We start from the raw sequence: 16452 nt of genomic DNA, 5'->3' as shown, positions 1-16452 counted from the left end.
TTCAGACTTTTAACACTGTATATTATCAGGTGATGCAATGTTTAATGTATTAGCATGATCATGCATTTGAATTGTTTTGTTGTTATAAGTTGATAACAGAGGTTTTCACTAAAGACCTCTTAATGCACCTAGCCCTACCTATGTTTTAGGCTTCACTGATCACCTGGGCTACACCTAGGGCTTTTGACAATGTAATTGCATTTAAGCTTGACTCACAGCCTAATAAATGAACCTGAAAAGCAGTCCTTATCAGTAACTAACCTCAAATATTTATGCCCTCAACAATCCTCAGTGAAGATGCTCCACAAAGCACGCAAAAAAAAAGGTAAGCTAAAGCAAACTCTATAACTAATGGCTAAATCTGGTAGTGACCTTCAGTTCGTCATCTCTGGTTCTCAAAAGAAAGGGGGAAAAAAATACAGAAGCATGTCTTGTCAAAAGATGAACCTCCTAAGATCCAGTGTTGAAGAATCTCAGATCACCGGTAACACCTACTCTACCCACTTTGTTGTTTCAATGGCAGTAAAGAAAAGAGCATCCAAATTTTCAATATCCTCATCTTCTCGCATTTCATTAAATCAGTTGTTCAGAGACTGTATTCAGAATAGATATGCAGAGTCGATTTCAGGATCAATAAGATACTGCAGTAAATCCCACGAAGCCAGAAGAAAGATGAACAAATCAAGGGTCATTGATTCGTGAAGAAAAAATAATGCAGCACAGATTTCCAATATTCTTAATTTCTTGCATTCGCCACAGCAAGTATCCAAGGGCTAGATTCATCGTAAACATGCAGAGACGAACACCTAACCAAATCGTGCATGCAATAAAGACCTAAAAACAAGAAAGGAGAACCAGCCCGACGGCCATTGATTGGTGAAGAAAAAAGAAGAGAGGGTACACCTTCTCCAATCTCCGTCTCTCCTTCTCCTCTTCCAGAGACTTGAGCCTGATCCGCAGTTTCCTCCCTCCATCGGGCAAGTTCAAGCCATCGACCAATTGTCGAGCCCTCTGGATCTTTTCATCGAGCTGATGGTCCGTCAACAACTCGGGACTGCCGTCCTTCTGCTCCATCTCGCAGGTCGGCCCGGCAGCGAACCGCGTTGACGAGTTCACCACCTCCAATTCCATACTACCGCCGCTAAGGCCCCCCTCGCTGATCCTCGGAGCCAACTCCTTCCAGTTGAGATTGAGAGGCCGCTTCGCCATTCGTCTGTCAGTAGACGATACTTTCCTCTCAATAACTCGTTCTGCTTCTTCCTTTTGTGCTGCGTATGCAGAGAGAGAGAGAGAGAGAGAGAGAGATTGATTTCCCTCCCTCCCCCGGAGCCTTGCAGAGCACACCTCCTCCTCCTCCTCCTTCTTCTTCTTCCCCTCGATTGGCTCCCCGGTCGTTCGATTCTGTCTTTACTCTTTCCCTCTCTTATTTGGTTCGAGGAAAAATGAAAATACGTTCTTGAAATTTTTTCCACGTTTGCTTGGAAGAGAACAATTTAAGAGTCCTATTTTTAAATCTTAATTCTGATGGCGCGGCATATTTTTAAAAAATGTCACCAACTGATCTTCCGAACTATCAAGATCTTCATAGTGAAAAAAAAAATTGTTCACGGTTTTTTGTGGTGTCGATTCAGTTTTAAAAATGTATTTAGCGGCTTATTTTGCGTGACAGAATCTTAAATACACAAAATCGGCATCTTAGCGGTTGCGATCAACTCTATACTATTGGATATTTTCTTGAACTTTTCAAAATTTAATATTTTTTGTAATGGAAAAAGTTTGTTTAGTCATTTTTTTAACTACAGATAAAAACATGAGAAACAAGAAATTAGGTGCAACCATTACAGTAAGGTCTTGTTTAGTAGCTTGATAAGAATATTGCAAGTTTCCAAAAATAATTAATGTCAAACCAATCTGCAATTGCTGTGAATTATCTTTGTTTAACATGGCCAAGTGAATATTACACATCTGTTTTGTTGCTTAAAAAGCTAGTCAGATCAATCAAAATCTAATAAAAAAAAAAGTTTTTCATCAAACATGATTAATTGCTCCACACAGTGAACTACTAACCAATTATATGGGTACATATGGGGCTGCTGTTGGGCACCTAAATAGGTTAATTGAACACTATGTTACAGGGTTTCATGAATCTATCTTAATTTTATAAAAAATTTACTAGACGATAACAATATATTATTGTGTCAAATGGCGATATGGATTATGGTTAATTATTTTAGATGACTCGGAAGTTGCGGCCACAACTGCGCATGGTATCATAAAATAATGTAAAAGAAAATAGTGTTGAGCAAAGGCATAGATAGGTGGGGGTTCCGTGGCGTGTACCCCCATGGAGCTCAATCTAAAATTTTGAATTTACATATTGGATTTCGGAAAAGTTGTGTCCAGTTATATGGGGCATAAGGTCGCAGCCTCAAGGCCAATTGAAAATTTGTTAATTATATATTTAGTATTCCATGAAAAAAAAAATTTTGGCTCTTGTCCTTTAGCAATAAAGTTTTCTCTCAAATGATTTGATTAGTTTACAAATATTAAAATGTTTGACATCATTTCATGCAGTACTCTCACACCCATTGACTATGGTTTACCAAGTATTATGAAGCACTCATCTTCTAGCTTCTACTAATTTGAGAATAGTATAAGCTAACCAAGAGCCTCAACCTTTAGAGGGCGTTTTTTATATATTTAGGATCATGAAAAGAATCAAAATACTCATTTTTAAGAAATTAAAATTATCAAACAAAGGGGTATTTTGTTTTTCGGAATTAGGAAATTGAAACCTAGAGTTTTGATTCCATTTCATGATTGGAATTTTCATTCTTGAAACAAAATTCCAAGACATTAAACACCTCATTAATGGCTGTTTAGCAACATTAACAGTTTGTTACCAAACCACAAATTTACCTAAAAAATGGGGCAAATTTCATGGAATCACTACACCACAGTATTCATTGAATCTTCCTTTATTTTGGGATATATGAATATAACAATAACAACTATTATTATTATCAAATGATTCCTTCGCGCCACAGGGGTCAAAGTCAACCTATAAAAAGTAATGTTAATTAATATTCATGTTGGTCTTGACTGTGAGGTTGTTTTTAAGGGTTTTATTTGTTTAAGAGGCCAAGTGTGCTTTAATTTCATGTCTAAGATAGAGCAATGCAAGAAAAAGTGACATTTCTCTAGAAAAAAAAGGCTGATTATGAAAAAAAAAAATCATTGATAAATTTTTAACCTTAGAATAGAAGAGTTATTTGAATACATTGAAGCTATCCTTCAGCACTTCATGCAAATTAAGTGACTCTTATGCTGCGATACTTCAATAGTTTAGTTGTGTAATGTATTTTTTGGATTCTGTTTTACTTCGGCCCTACCTGGATAAGTTCGTTGGACTGTTTGGCCCGCCCCTGAAAAAAATTCTTGTTCCGCTCCGCAAATGACGGGTTTTCGACATTCAAGATGAAGCATCGCGGTTCGGCACTTTGAGTCACCGGAAGCAATGTATCTTATGGAGGCAAGGGGTTGGATGGAGACTTTGACTTTCTTTTAAGCAGCAAGATGAAATACTCATCTTGCTCACCAAAAATAATTTTTATTTTTCCGTGACAGCTGATGGACGCATAAATTAAGCTCACGAAAGAGGAATGGCATGACTTATTAGATGTAAAATGTGGTACGTCCTAGTGCATAGGAAAAAAAATGTCAACTAACTATTATAGTTTAGTTACCATATTAGTTATATACAAATATGGAACAACAAAGTTGTACAGGTAATTTCATAGGATTGTTCTCATAAAAATTCGTGGATTATCCAATCTCTCGGTATCTCAAGTTTGGAAATAAGCATTTATGTGAAACAAATTGAAGTAGGTTATGATGATTTAGTGTGTTTGTGTTCATTTTTTGTTGTTCAAAAAGGCTATAGCTGCCACTTAATGTCATAAGTTTGTTCCTTTTGGTCAATTAAAAGTAACATCTGTCATGCCAAATATGTAACTTCTATCATGCCAAATATTTACTTTGTTTCATTAATTTGTTTATTTCATTTTCTTACTAAATTTATGTCTGATTATTTTATGTTGGATAAATTTAGAATAATGGCCTGTTGTTGCTTGGATTGTATATGTGATGAGTTCGAGGCTCGAGACTTATTAGATTAGGTTATCAATGCAAAGACACGTAAAGACTGCTTATTTAGCAGTAGTTGTTGTTATTGTTGTTGTTGTTGTTGTTGTTGTTTTTTTTGAGGGGGGTTTATCTGGTTGTTCGGAACCATAACTCATCTTATTAAACATAAAGTGCCTGGTCCAATGATTATTTTAAGTATATCAGAGTTTCATGATTTTATCATATTGATACTTTAATCGTTTCCATTGGGGTAAGCAAGAGGCTAATCCCCTCCCTTTCCCTTCATCCCCCTAGGGTCAAGGGCTGCTCTGATGTCTTGAGGTAAGTGTCCCGTTATGCACTATTTACATATCGGTGTCCTCCCCCTCCTTTTGTTTTCAGCACAGAGGGTTGAAGCCATGGAAGATCGAAACAGGGACTAGCCGTCTACCATTCCAATACTTTTTCGAGCCATATATTATACAAGAAATTGCCTTCTCTACTTCTTGTTCAAATCATTGCATTTCACTAGTGTTAACTCCATCTTCCTTAGATACCAGACCTGGATTCCTATAGTCCAATTGAAACTAGATTCCACTATAAGGCATGGAAGTAATTTTTCTTCATAAAAAAATACACATAGAGGTGATTCGGGTATGGGTGAACAGGGCCTTGCTTAAGGCGGGAATCCCCATCTAACCCCTTGTCTACGTATGATATGCAGCCTACTTTTGGTACCTCAGGGTGTCACCCCTACTGTCTTCAACTTATACGTTGGTGACCCATCTGTTTGCAGCATAGAAAATTGATGCCTTCGGGATTTGAAATGGAGACTAGCCATTTACCTGCCCTTGCCTGTCCATTGCACCAATGACGGTAGAAATGGCAAGCACCGGTTCAACAAAGGCTTAGTTAGGAGAGTACCTAAGTCACTTTTTTTTTTTGTTTGGGGACCTCCCTTGATCATTCAATGGAAGATAACAAGTGGAACTACATCTATATATACTAAAGCATGCATATCAAGAAATTTTGAGTCAATAAGACCCTTATAGATCTATTATAGTGCAAGTGTGCATTTACATAGAGCATAGAGCAGATTCCTTTTTCTCTTTATTGGCAAATGTACTCACTCTTTCCTTAGAAGTAGAAAAGTAGACAAGAAGCTTGCCCATAAACATGTCCACTATATTAATGGACTGACACATTGTTCTGCACTAGAATATGTTTATATTGCACTAAAAAAAAGTAATAGCTCTATATCCTTATAAAAGTTTATGAATAATGTAAGCCAAACTTTTTGGGTGTGTCATGTGATCTCCTTTACATGATCATTCCAATTGTTGCAACAATTTTTGTACAAGGTTTAAGTGAGTGCCATTTGGTTGAGAGGATGTTAGGTGCTAAGATGCTTCCTTCCTTGTTTACTCACCCAAAACGTTTCATTGTATTTCGTAACACCTTCTTAGGTTAAGAAGCATTCAAATCACCTCCTTTCGCTACATGGGAGCTCCATTTTGTTTACCTAATGAATTTAGATACTTCACTTGACTCAATTCATGAGTAAAAGCTAATCACTTCAGCTTCAAGGGGCGGCAACATAGTTGGTCGAGCAGACGGGTGTGTAGAAGCCATGTCGCTTATTCAATTCCTGAGGGTATTATTTTCCTAGGCTGTTAAAATTGAGATCACAAACTCAAGCTGAAGGGTATTACCCCATTGAGACGTCTCTGTCTAGTTTACTTTCAAAAAAAAAAAAGCTATAATTTCCAAAAGAAAATGTTGAAAATATGATGGGCCATAGATACAAAACCAAAAGTAGACTAGAAATGTCATTTTTTTTATCGTTATGTCCTTAATTATGTAGAATCAACAGCCATTATTAGCATTGATGATGTACTGCAAGCTAGTAGACAGTAGCGGAGCCAGAAATTTTGGCTGGTGAGGGCACTAGTTCAATAACTTTAATGTTTTAAGGAGCACTTATATATATAAACAACCAAATATATAAAATTATTAACATAAAATAAGTAAAGTTTGTGAAGTTGGTGTGGGCAATTGCCCACACTAGCCACCATGTGGCTCCATCACTGCTAGTAGACCATTGTCGGCATCAATAATATGGTCGAACAAGATGGACGGCCAGGATGTAGAATCTCTTCAAAATGAAATTCAATAGATCATTCACCGAGCTGGGTTGTCATGTTCCTCACGGACCTTGTGATCTAGTAGAAAAAAGAAGAAAGAATAATTGATAGGGACATAAAGATGGCGGGTTAGGTCAGCCCTGTCTTCTTGGTAAAGTAGGGAAAGGCCCTTCGGCCAAATGAGACCATAGAGAGAGTTGCTAAGATGGCAGTAGTACTGGGAGCCCTTGGTGATAGATTCCCACCATTGTCCCATCACCAAAGGGTGCAGCAATCTTCCATGTGGGAAAGAAGATGAGGACATGCAGCTGCCAAGGCATCAGCCACAAGTGCAGCCACTGGAATTCCTTGTGAAAATGATTGTCCAAACCTTTCTGTCAATAATTTTTCAGCAGTTGCAAGAGGGGAGAGGTAGAGAGAGTCCCAAGCAGGCTACAGTTGTTTCATCTAGTGATGATCTTATCTAAAGTTTATTGTTGCTTGAAACTGTTCATGGTAATGATAAGCTCCAGGAAATCTTACAAGATAATGAACAGTTGGTCAAATTTCGAGGGCAAAAATATGAATGTTGCTCATCAAGTTTCAAAGGTTTATATGTCATAAAGAAGATTTGACAACACAGCTAGAAGTCCCTTGGGTGGTGGGCAGCATGATACTTTTGAATTAATTCAACTGAAACCTGATCTGCTTAAATGTTCTGGCCTGTTTGCTTGAAGTGGAAGCGCCAGAGGTTATAATTTATGGCAAATTGCTTTGTTGGTATAGAAAATTGAATCAAAAGTTTGGTATGCATTTGAAAGCTATACCCTAAAAAGATAAGACCACCAACACCAACTTCTCAGAGTTTCTTAGTTTAGGAGATGATATTTTCATACGTTATATATAGACATGAACTGTTGGTTCATTCAAATTCAACAAGCTCAAAAACAGTGTCACTCATGCACAAAGTCATAGTAATAGGTGTTCGTTGCTTAGTTTGGGCAGGTAGGTGCTTGACTTAATGGGTGTTTACTAGAAGGATGCCTGGGGCCTATGAACCACTAGTGCAGGTGTATTTGCAGCTTTTCAGCACATGGTGCATGTGTCGTGGCCGTAGTGTCTCCCGTGTTCACCTTGTAGAAAGATGGCCCCATTAAGTGACTCCTTCCTTGATTAGGATTCTTTACCACTAGTATTGTCTATATATGTATGTACGTATGTGTGTGCATGTGTATGTGTGTTTGTGTATGTGATATATATATATATATATATATGTGTGTGTGTGTGTATATATATATATATATATAGCACAAGATGTAGATGAGTATGGCAAACCTAGCCATCTTCAATTAGAGAGGTTTAAGACTGGAACTGAGTAGGTGGAATAGTTTCTCTTCATTGACAATACATCAGAGGATGTTTTGTAGAAAGAACTGGTAAGGCTGTTTGGCAATGGGATCATTTTGCTATTATTTTATGAATTGCCACATAAACACATATAATAGTGTTCTATGAATATGCAATTTTTGGAGTACATTCCACTGAATGCCCTCTAAGCCTAGCATTTTTAGAACATGAGTACTAACAATGTGTTCTGGGAACACACCATTATTATCAAACACTCCTTATTTGCAAAGAACACCCTCTAGATTTCCAAATTAGGCGTCCCATTAAACATTGTAGGTCTGCTCGACGCACAACGTTTTTGAAGGAGGGAAGATGTTTAGATATTCATTAAATTACATATCATGTCATCTCTATTATCCATAATCTAGAGAGAGAGAGAGAGAGAGAGAAAGAAAGAGAGGGAAGGCGGGAGATGATGGCGAAACGACAACCCTAGTCCTGAAAGTCTGCATGCAGAATACCACCCTCAGCTCTAAACCTCCAACACCGACAGAAGGGTAATGCTCATGGGAATCAAACTTGAGAAATGTAGTTCATACGCGGCAGGCTCGAAAGCTCCGGTACACACTAGTTGGCACAGAGAGAGAGAGGGGGAAGGGGACCCTCAGCTCTAAGCCTTCAACACGGATAGGAGGGTAACGCCCACGGGAATCAAACTTAAGAAATATAGTTCCACAGAGAGAGAGAGAGAGAGAGAGAAAATGGTGCAATTGTTTGAAGTTATTTTTTAGAAAATCAGTTCTGTCTGTAAGGCAGCAAACGACACACATGGTCCAAAACATACAAATCAAATCTGCATGGTTTTAAATCACTTCGCATGGACGTGTAGATAAGGTTTATACAACCTATGAACTAGCTGCCGTCCGGCCCGTGTATCATCATACCGCATCTTTAGTCTAGGGTACGACCAAACACATAGTCCAGTAGGGGTAAAAATGGGTCGGATCCGACAGGTTGAAATTGGATTCAAACCAACGAATAACGAAACTGATATTGGACCCGATCCATTTGCAGCTTACATAGATTCCAGCCCATATTAATTGGACAGTTGGCTTTATATCTAACGCATATATAACCGAACATATTTCTGTTTCGGTTTGCTTTTTCTTTTTTCGCCAAACCCTACTATATGGATCTGGGTCTGCGGATTCCCGTTCTTAGATCCGATTCATATATTTTTCGTTCCCTTATTTACGTGAACGTTGAGGTCTTTCCCTCTCTCTCTCTCTCTGTGCGATTGGGAAGGAAAATGGTGTCGGTGACCTTCATTCGAAGCGTGATTGGGATAATTGGTGACGATTTTCACCACTGTTGCTTCTTTCTTTTACCTTAATTAGCTTCATGCACAGACTGTATGTTCTTCATTGTTTTCTCTCATTGTCTTCTATATTTGCTTAAATCTCATCAGCCATTTAGTACTTGGGCGTCAAGGAAATGTATATGAGCTCAAAATAACTTATTTTGTGTTCTCGAGCATGTTCTTATGTAAGATAAAGAATCTGCAGACTGGTTTAAGTCTGGCGTGTTCAAGAGATCTACGGGGCCAAAAAGTGGAAAAAAAGTTTGAGATTTTGAAGCAACGGCATATTATCACTGAATTATGTTTCCCCCTTGGAAAATGGCATGCCTGATTGTTTGAAGGACTTGCGGGGAAGTGTATTTTGTTTTAGGTTGTGTAAGCTTCTGAATATGTTTTGTTTCTGGTTATTCTAAAGTTTGCTTCCAAGGAATACATTTCTTTTGGTATATATAATATATGTGAAACAATATTTACTCGTTAATTTAGTTCTTCTTTCCCTGTTGCAGGAAATGTCATTTCCTTCGGCCTGTTCCTCTCACCATCGTGAGCCTCTCCCGTTTCTCTCTCTTGTGCACACACTTCTTTTTCATGGCCTCTCTGACACACACACGCACGCGCACACACACACACACACACACACAACATGTCAACAAGAGACATGGATCCAAATAAATGAATTTCATTATTATAGCTCTCTGTGTGTCTGATCTTAGTAAGCTGTGCTTTGCATGCCAAAACTTTTGAGAAACGTCACGCGTTTGCCTTCTCTCTCTCTCTCGCTCTAAAGAAGAAGTTAGGTTGATGCTTATCAGCTTAAGGGTAGACACACCAAATATCGAACTTTTTGACATTCTTCAACTAGAAAGTTTTAAACCTATCCCTTATGGTTCATTCTCATCCTCCCCTTTCTCTTCCTCCAATTATTTTGGGGCACCACAACTTTCAATAGGGTGACTCAGTAGTTTGCTGAAATCTGGCCAATTAGTACTGCATCGTGCAAGGTGCAACAGGGACTAGATATCACATGCATCCATAGATAATTAATGACTTGATCTAAATTATATATATATATATATATATATTTCATTTTTCTGCAAATGGGTAATTGGTCTAGTTAATGGAAAATAGATTTTAAACCTCTGGGATCACATATGTGGTAAAGGTTTTCCGTTTTATGTTCTGAAAACTAAAAGAGATCAAAATGCAACAGAATTTTCCGGTTGTAAAGATATGTCATGCAACTTTTTGTCTAAAAACACAAAGAAACAGTCGTTTTTAGCGAATCAATCCTGAGGGACGAGAGGCCTCCAACCATTTATGAATTAAAAATTGCTATACACACATAGAGAAACCAGACTAGATTATATGGTATTTACAATTTGCTTAAGCATAACAACTACCTCAAAACTCGGATACACTAGGAGATTTCCTACTGCTGGAATGTGCGAGAATAACCCATTCTGAATTAGATTCGACATAGTTTTGACTACATCTAAAAGTTTGGTGTGTGTGTGTGTGCGTGTATATATATATATATATCGAGAGAGAGAGAGAGAGAGAGAGAGAGAGAGAGAGAGAGAGAGAGAGAGAGAGAGAGAGAGAGAGAGAGAGAGAGAGAGAGAGAGAGAGAGAGAGAGAGAGAGAGAGAGAGAGAAACATTTTGATGTTGTCAGGCCTATGTTTTTCAGTTGTTAAATGAAAACTGACAAGGTCCATGCCTTGTTTTTGTCTACTCCACTATCTAAATAAGTACAACCTTGTGAAAAATAACATGAAAAATGTTCTTATTTTTGTCAATGCGGCAAGAATTCTATTGGGAAATTTTCTAGAATTGATGAAAAAACGCTCATCTAACTAATTAAATATTAATAACAAAAAAATTAACTAATCTCAGATATGGTTGTATAATATCAGTCAATATAAATAATTAAAAAGGTCGTCCACGCAAACAAGCCATCATGAATTCTCTTTGCATGAGTGACAACCTAAGGTTTGATTGACGACAATTATTTCTTTATGAAACTTATGAAACTTACGAAACGTAGGAAACTGTATTTTTAACTATATCATACGTTGTGCCTTCTATTATTACCAAATCTTTAGATATATTTTTGGAATTTTTTCGGTCATTGCTTGAGCTCGAGATCTGGGCCATCCATTATTGATAGCTGGTGGATGTCACTGTGGTGATATCACCACAGATGCCGTGATGGACGGTGGAAATGTCCTATCACTGGTGGATGGTGATAAGGCACGGTCTCCCAGTTCCCATGCAGCTGGTATCACATGTGAAAGCCCAGTCATTTCTGGCCCAGACGGATTTTCCCACTAAAAATATATCAAAATTATACAGTAAAAGAAAGCCTTTTTTTCCGATTGTCTGATCCACTTGCAATCCGCATACTGACTTCAATGTAGCATTTTTTAAAAGCATTTGAGAAGAACACTATGTTCGTAGAACGCAACAATATGTTTAATTTTATTGGAGAAAACATAATGTGATTGTAGATGTTATGTCTAAATTTGTCGATTAAACATTACACATATTCATGTCATGTTTTTTTGAAGTAAGAATGTGATGTTCTTTCAACATATGTTCCAACAACATGATATTCTTTTTACTATAGGCATTCTTTGAAATGATTTAAACCCGTGTCCATTTTGATGCGAGTTCATACAAATCAATGACTATGTGTGGGCTATTTTTACAATAAAAGGTGTTTACTAAGAGCCAATAAGTAGTCGGACAAAAAAAATTGTGATAGTGCAACAGCACGATTCATTTCATGATACATTCAAATCAAATCGTGTGTACATAGAGGTAAAAATCGTGTGATAATGCAACTACATGATTGGTTTTATGATACACTCAAGTAAAATCATGTTTATGAAGACAAAAATTATTGACAAACACATCTAAAGGGCCACGGAACAAAACACGCTAGTGCATCTATGGAACACCTTGTTCTATCCCTTGCATCAATGATGAATTTGAGTCACTCAATCATTTAATCAGGATAGTCCATCTACACAAGATTGATGGTTGAGTGAAAAACAAAGAAAAAAAACATAAATTAATATTAGATAACAAAAATATTAATCATTTTCTTCTTCTTCTTTTTCTCTTTAACATCCAACATATTGGATAAGACAACCTCAGTTAGATGGCTTTTCGGAATATTATATATTGATCTTGATGCTGTAATATATGCTTGCTCATATCTTTTAACGTGATATTTTGAATAAAAAGAATTGATTATAGTATCATCTTGTGCTTGTTTCTTTGATCAAAATTAAAATTAAGCTTTGTTTCTGGCATTGAAACTGGTTAGGTTACTGAGAGTATAAAATTTAACTTTGAGCCGAGTGATATATATTGGCAGGCCCACGTTTTACCGGATATGGAGGAAGGGCTCCGTCGAAGATTTCTCGGCCATACCCTACTTGGCCACGGTGTTGAACTGTGCAGTGTGGGTGTTGTATGGCCTCCCATTTGTTCACCCTCACAACATATTGGTAGCCACAATCAATGGCATCGGCTTGGCCATTGAGTTCATTTACCTTCTCCTCTACTTCACTTACTCCACCAAGCAACAAAAGGTCTCTCTCTCTCTCTCTCTCTCTCTCTCTCTCTCTCTCTCTCTCTCTCTCTCTTAATTTGCCGGATGGATGCCGGACATTGTTAGCTAAAAATTAAAAATCTATCATTGAAAGAACAAAAACCATTGCTAAAAGTGCACGAACTATTGCTGCATTGTAGAGTGTCACTAATATTATGTGGCGACTGTTTTTAATGACAAATTTTTAGCTTTTAGCTATCCACAATATATAGCACATGACAGATTTGAACTGCAAATTATGTGTGTAAACTTTACAAAATATATTGGTAAGAAGAGTTTTTTCAACTGGCCTAGGGTATTGAACTTAAGGAGTTTAAGTTGAGAGTTCAATACCCAAGCAGAGATATTTTGTTATCATATGAATCTGTGCCCAAAAGATTGTGGCAGGTTCATGTGATACTAAAATTATTTTTTCGATGAACATGCTGTGATATTTGGAGTAGATTCATGGAATGCTCACAAGTGTCTTGTCTACCAAATTACCTCAAGGCATATGATCTGTTGACATTATCAGGTCGATGTTTTGAACAACCTCTCAATGTTCTATTCTCTGTTATCAATCTTTTTAGCACAAAAATCAGTTCCATCACTCCATGTATATTGATACATATGAATTTGAATGAGCAAATTCAAATTGAATAATTAAATGTGCATATGGACGTCAATAGATCGGATTCGAATCAGATATGCCGTTAACTATGTTCTCTTTGTTAGATATTCATATGAATTTATATTTGAATTACATATAAAGAAAATTCATATCAAAACCCAAAATCCGATTTTCCGAATTCTATTTTTGCATTCATATCCAAATCTGAATCTCAATCCGACTTTTGAACCAAATTTGAATGATGTTCAAAATGTAAGAGCATTGGATATAGGATATTTAAAAATAAATTTGTTCAATGAATCCGATCAGATACTTATGTATATCCAAATCCAAATCCAAAGCTGATCAATGTTATTTTTTAAATCTGAATCGAATCCAATTTCTTAATTGGATATTAAATTTTTTTCTATATCTAATTTTTTTGTAACGGCTTGGTTTGAATATCCAACCCAAATCAGATATGTGTGGATTAAAAGGTTCAATTCAACAGATGTCTCTTGATCATCTCTTTCTTTTCTTTTGGCCATATAAAATTTAGAACAAAAGAAAGTTCATCTTTGATTCTGTTTCTACTTACAGTAATTACATATGTTTAATTTCCTGGTATGCAGGTGAAGCCATTGCTGATTCTAAGTGTTGAACTCATTTTCATGGCGACCGTCGTTACTGTAACCCTGGCTGCCTTACACACATATGAAAGCAGGTCTTTAATGGTGGGCATCCTTGGCATCATATTTGGCACCTGCATGTATGCCTCGCCTCTCAGCGTCATGGTAATTTATTTGTAAGCTCTTTTTCACTTTCCTGCAACATTTTCTTAGTTGAAATAGATTTCTAAAATGGTCTTAATTGATTTGCCTTTTAGCTAGAATTAACGAATCAAGTATGTTGTTTACCTTCTTATATTAACCATCTCATGTAAGTTTTCAAGGTTACCCAAAGTTGAAAAAGTAAATCAATGGAAAACCCATAAGAAATGACTGTTCTGCGCTTTTTCTTAGAACAATGTTTAATGAAAAAGGGAGAGTTTTGAAGATTTATACAAGAAAACCTACTTGATGCTTCTCATCTCTACCAAGAACTTCAAATTTCGCTTATAAGATCTTGGTGATCATTTAGATAAACCCTATTTTATATATATATATATATATATATATATATATATATATATATATATATATATATATATATATATATATAAAGAGAGAGAGAGAGAGCATAGCGAAAACAAGTTAAAACTTACAATATATCAAAATTAACATATTTTCTCATTTTCTGCTGGAGAGAGAGAGAGAGAGAGAGAGAGAGCATAGTGAAAACAAATTAACATCACACTTTTTCTTACAATATATCAAGATTAACATAGTTTCTCATTTTCTGCTGGAGAGAGAGAGAGCATAGCGAAAACAAATTAAAACCACACTTTTTCTTACAAGGTATCAAGATTAATATATTTTCTCATTTTCTGCTGGAGAGAGAGAGAGAGAGTATAGCGAAAATAAATTAAAACCAGACTTTTTCTTACAATATCTCATTTTTTCTCATTTTCTGCTAGCTTCTTAAAAAAGCTGGCTAATTGTTTGAACTTAAAATTTGGAAACTTAAATAACAAAATTGAAAGGGAAAAGGAAATCAGGGCTTACTGTTAAGCAATTAAAATATTGGAATTTTTCATATATGTATGGTCTAATGCATATAGGGGAATTTGACATTCACAGTACTGTAAAATTAATATTTTATTTTCTATAATTTTTTGGTTTAATACATATGAAATACATTGGTCTGCAGCGGCTGGTAATCAGGACGAAGAGTGTGGAGTTCATGCCTTTCAATCTTTCTCTAGCTGCCTTCTTAAATGGTCTTTGCTGGACCGTCTACGCACTGCTTCCCTTGGATATCAACCTCTTGGTGAGCTCTCTCTCTCTCTCTCTCTCTCTCTCTCTCTCTCTATATATATATATATATATATATATATATATATATATATATATATATATATATATATATATCAACCTCTTGGTGAGCTCTCTCTCTCTCTCTCTCTCTCTCTATATATATATATATATATATATATATATACTGGCAGATGTTAAACACTTAAATGCTAGCTGGATGGATAAGCAACAGCGTCAGCCCAAACACATGTTTCTCATTTTTTTTCTCAACAACCTACTTAGAAAAGACCCACGGCTGAGATCATTCATCTACCATCTAAGTGTCTATAGTATCTACCACTTGCTACATACAAACATGTACACACACACACACACGCATGCACACACACACACACACACACTATCTTGCTTTTAAGCCCTTACAAGATCTGATATGATCATGATTTCCATCAAGTTATTTTTGTGAAAGGAAAGTTCCTTTTTAAGTTCTCATATCTGGTTTTTCCAAGTTTAATTGAAATATGGTTTTATCTTGATTGGACCCCAACTAATCAACAAGCAAGTTCTAAATATATTCAGTTTTAAACTCAAATTTAAGCTTTTAACCTAATTTTAGATTCATCCAAACCAGGTTTTTATTAAAGTTTACATATAAATGTTCTAATTTCTTTATGTGGGTAGCAGGGCGGAGCCAGAATTTTTTTTTTTTTTTTATAGAACACTAAAGATATGGTTAACAAATTTTCAATTAATCTTGGAGCGGTGCCACATAACTGAACCCGGGTCAGGTCATGTTTCAACATTGAATTACTGTTTCAGAGAGTGGAATCCCACCTTAGAAATTTTTGACTAGTAGCAAAGAGAGTGATGGATCGGTCCAATTCATGCAGATTCCTAATGGGCTTGGAGCAGTACTTGGAGCCACCCAGTTGATCCTCTATGGATGTTATTACAGCTCCCCTCCAAAGAAAGCAAGAACAAGTGTTACAGTGCCACCAAAGCAGGAGATCCAGTTGCCATACGGCGGTCCAGTGCAAGAGAATGAAGGAAAAGCAGGTGTTTGATCTGAAATAGTAAATGGATCTAACTGGATCCAATGGTCATTGGGTTTTATGGGTCCAATGGCTGATCCTTTGTCTTCATGCTTCTTTTTTCTTATTTGGGTTTTAGATTTTAGGGTGGGATTTTGCTAATAGAGGCATTAAAACCCCTGACTTTCAAACCAAACCCTTATTCGGGTCAATAGGACTTTTTTGACCCGTGGTTTGATCTTTTGGTGCATAATAATTTCAAGACATTTCAAAGCACTTGAGCAGCTTTGGCTCGTCCTGTGTATGACCCTTCATAAATTAATAAAAAAACTCAGTTCTGC

At 36.5% G+C, this 16452-nt stretch overlaps 2 protein-coding genes across 5 annotated transcripts in view; one reads left to right on the top strand and one right to left on the bottom strand.

Annotated features, from left to right (window-relative positions):
- Positions 1-1428, bottom strand: part of LOC116260267 (ubiquitin-like-specific protease 1D) — a 33333-nt gene extending 31905 nt beyond the window's left edge. For 2 of the 4 annotated variants that reach the window (XR_004174063.1, XR_004174064.1), the window contains exon 1: positions 904-1428. Coding sequence is in view for 2 of the 4 variants with exons in the window: in XM_031638462.1 (XP_031494322.1) it covers positions 904-1209 (306 nt within the window). In the remaining 2 variants the exon portion in view is untranslated. The remainder of the gene's footprint in view (positions 1-903) is intronic. The other 2 variants (XM_031638462.1, XM_031638461.2) reach the window with 2 other exon arrangements.
- A 7434-nt stretch (positions 1429-8862) lies between these two features.
- On the top strand, positions 8863-16452 carry LOC116261514 (bidirectional sugar transporter SWEET5-like). The gene is made up of 6 exons (XM_031640311.2): positions 8863-8947; positions 9462-9498; positions 12339-12555; positions 13797-13958; positions 14974-15093; positions 15971-16452. Exons 1-6 carry the CDS (start codon positions 8905-8907, stop codon positions 16142-16144), a joined length of 753 nt encoding a protein of 250 aa, XP_031496171.1. The 5' UTR covers positions 8863-8904; the 3' UTR covers positions 16145-16452.

Source organism: Nymphaea colorata, chromosome 9, assembly GCF_008831285.2.
Source record: "Nymphaea colorata isolate Beijing-Zhang1983 chromosome 9, ASM883128v2, whole genome shotgun sequence".
Lineage (NCBI taxonomy): Eukaryota > Viridiplantae > Streptophyta > Magnoliopsida > Nymphaeales > Nymphaeaceae > Nymphaea > Nymphaea colorata.
This window is presented reverse-complemented; position numbering and strand designations above follow the sequence as displayed.

What these genes read in the sequence shown, in the direction of transcription:
- LOC116261514 (XM_031640311.2), top strand. Translation starts at nt 8,905, where the DNA reads ATGGTGTCGGTGACCTTCATTCGAAGCGTGATTGGGATAATTG. An exon ending in ACTCCACCAAGCAACAAAAG is followed by an intron (nt 12,556 to 13,796) that starts GTCTCTCTCTCT and finishes CCTGGTATGCAG; the next exon opens with GTGAAGCCATTGCTGATTCT. An exon ending in CCTTGGATATCAACCTCTTG is followed by an intron (nt 15,094 to 15,970) that starts GTGAGCTCTCTC and finishes CAATTCATGCAG; the next exon opens with ATTCCTAATGGGCTTGGAGC.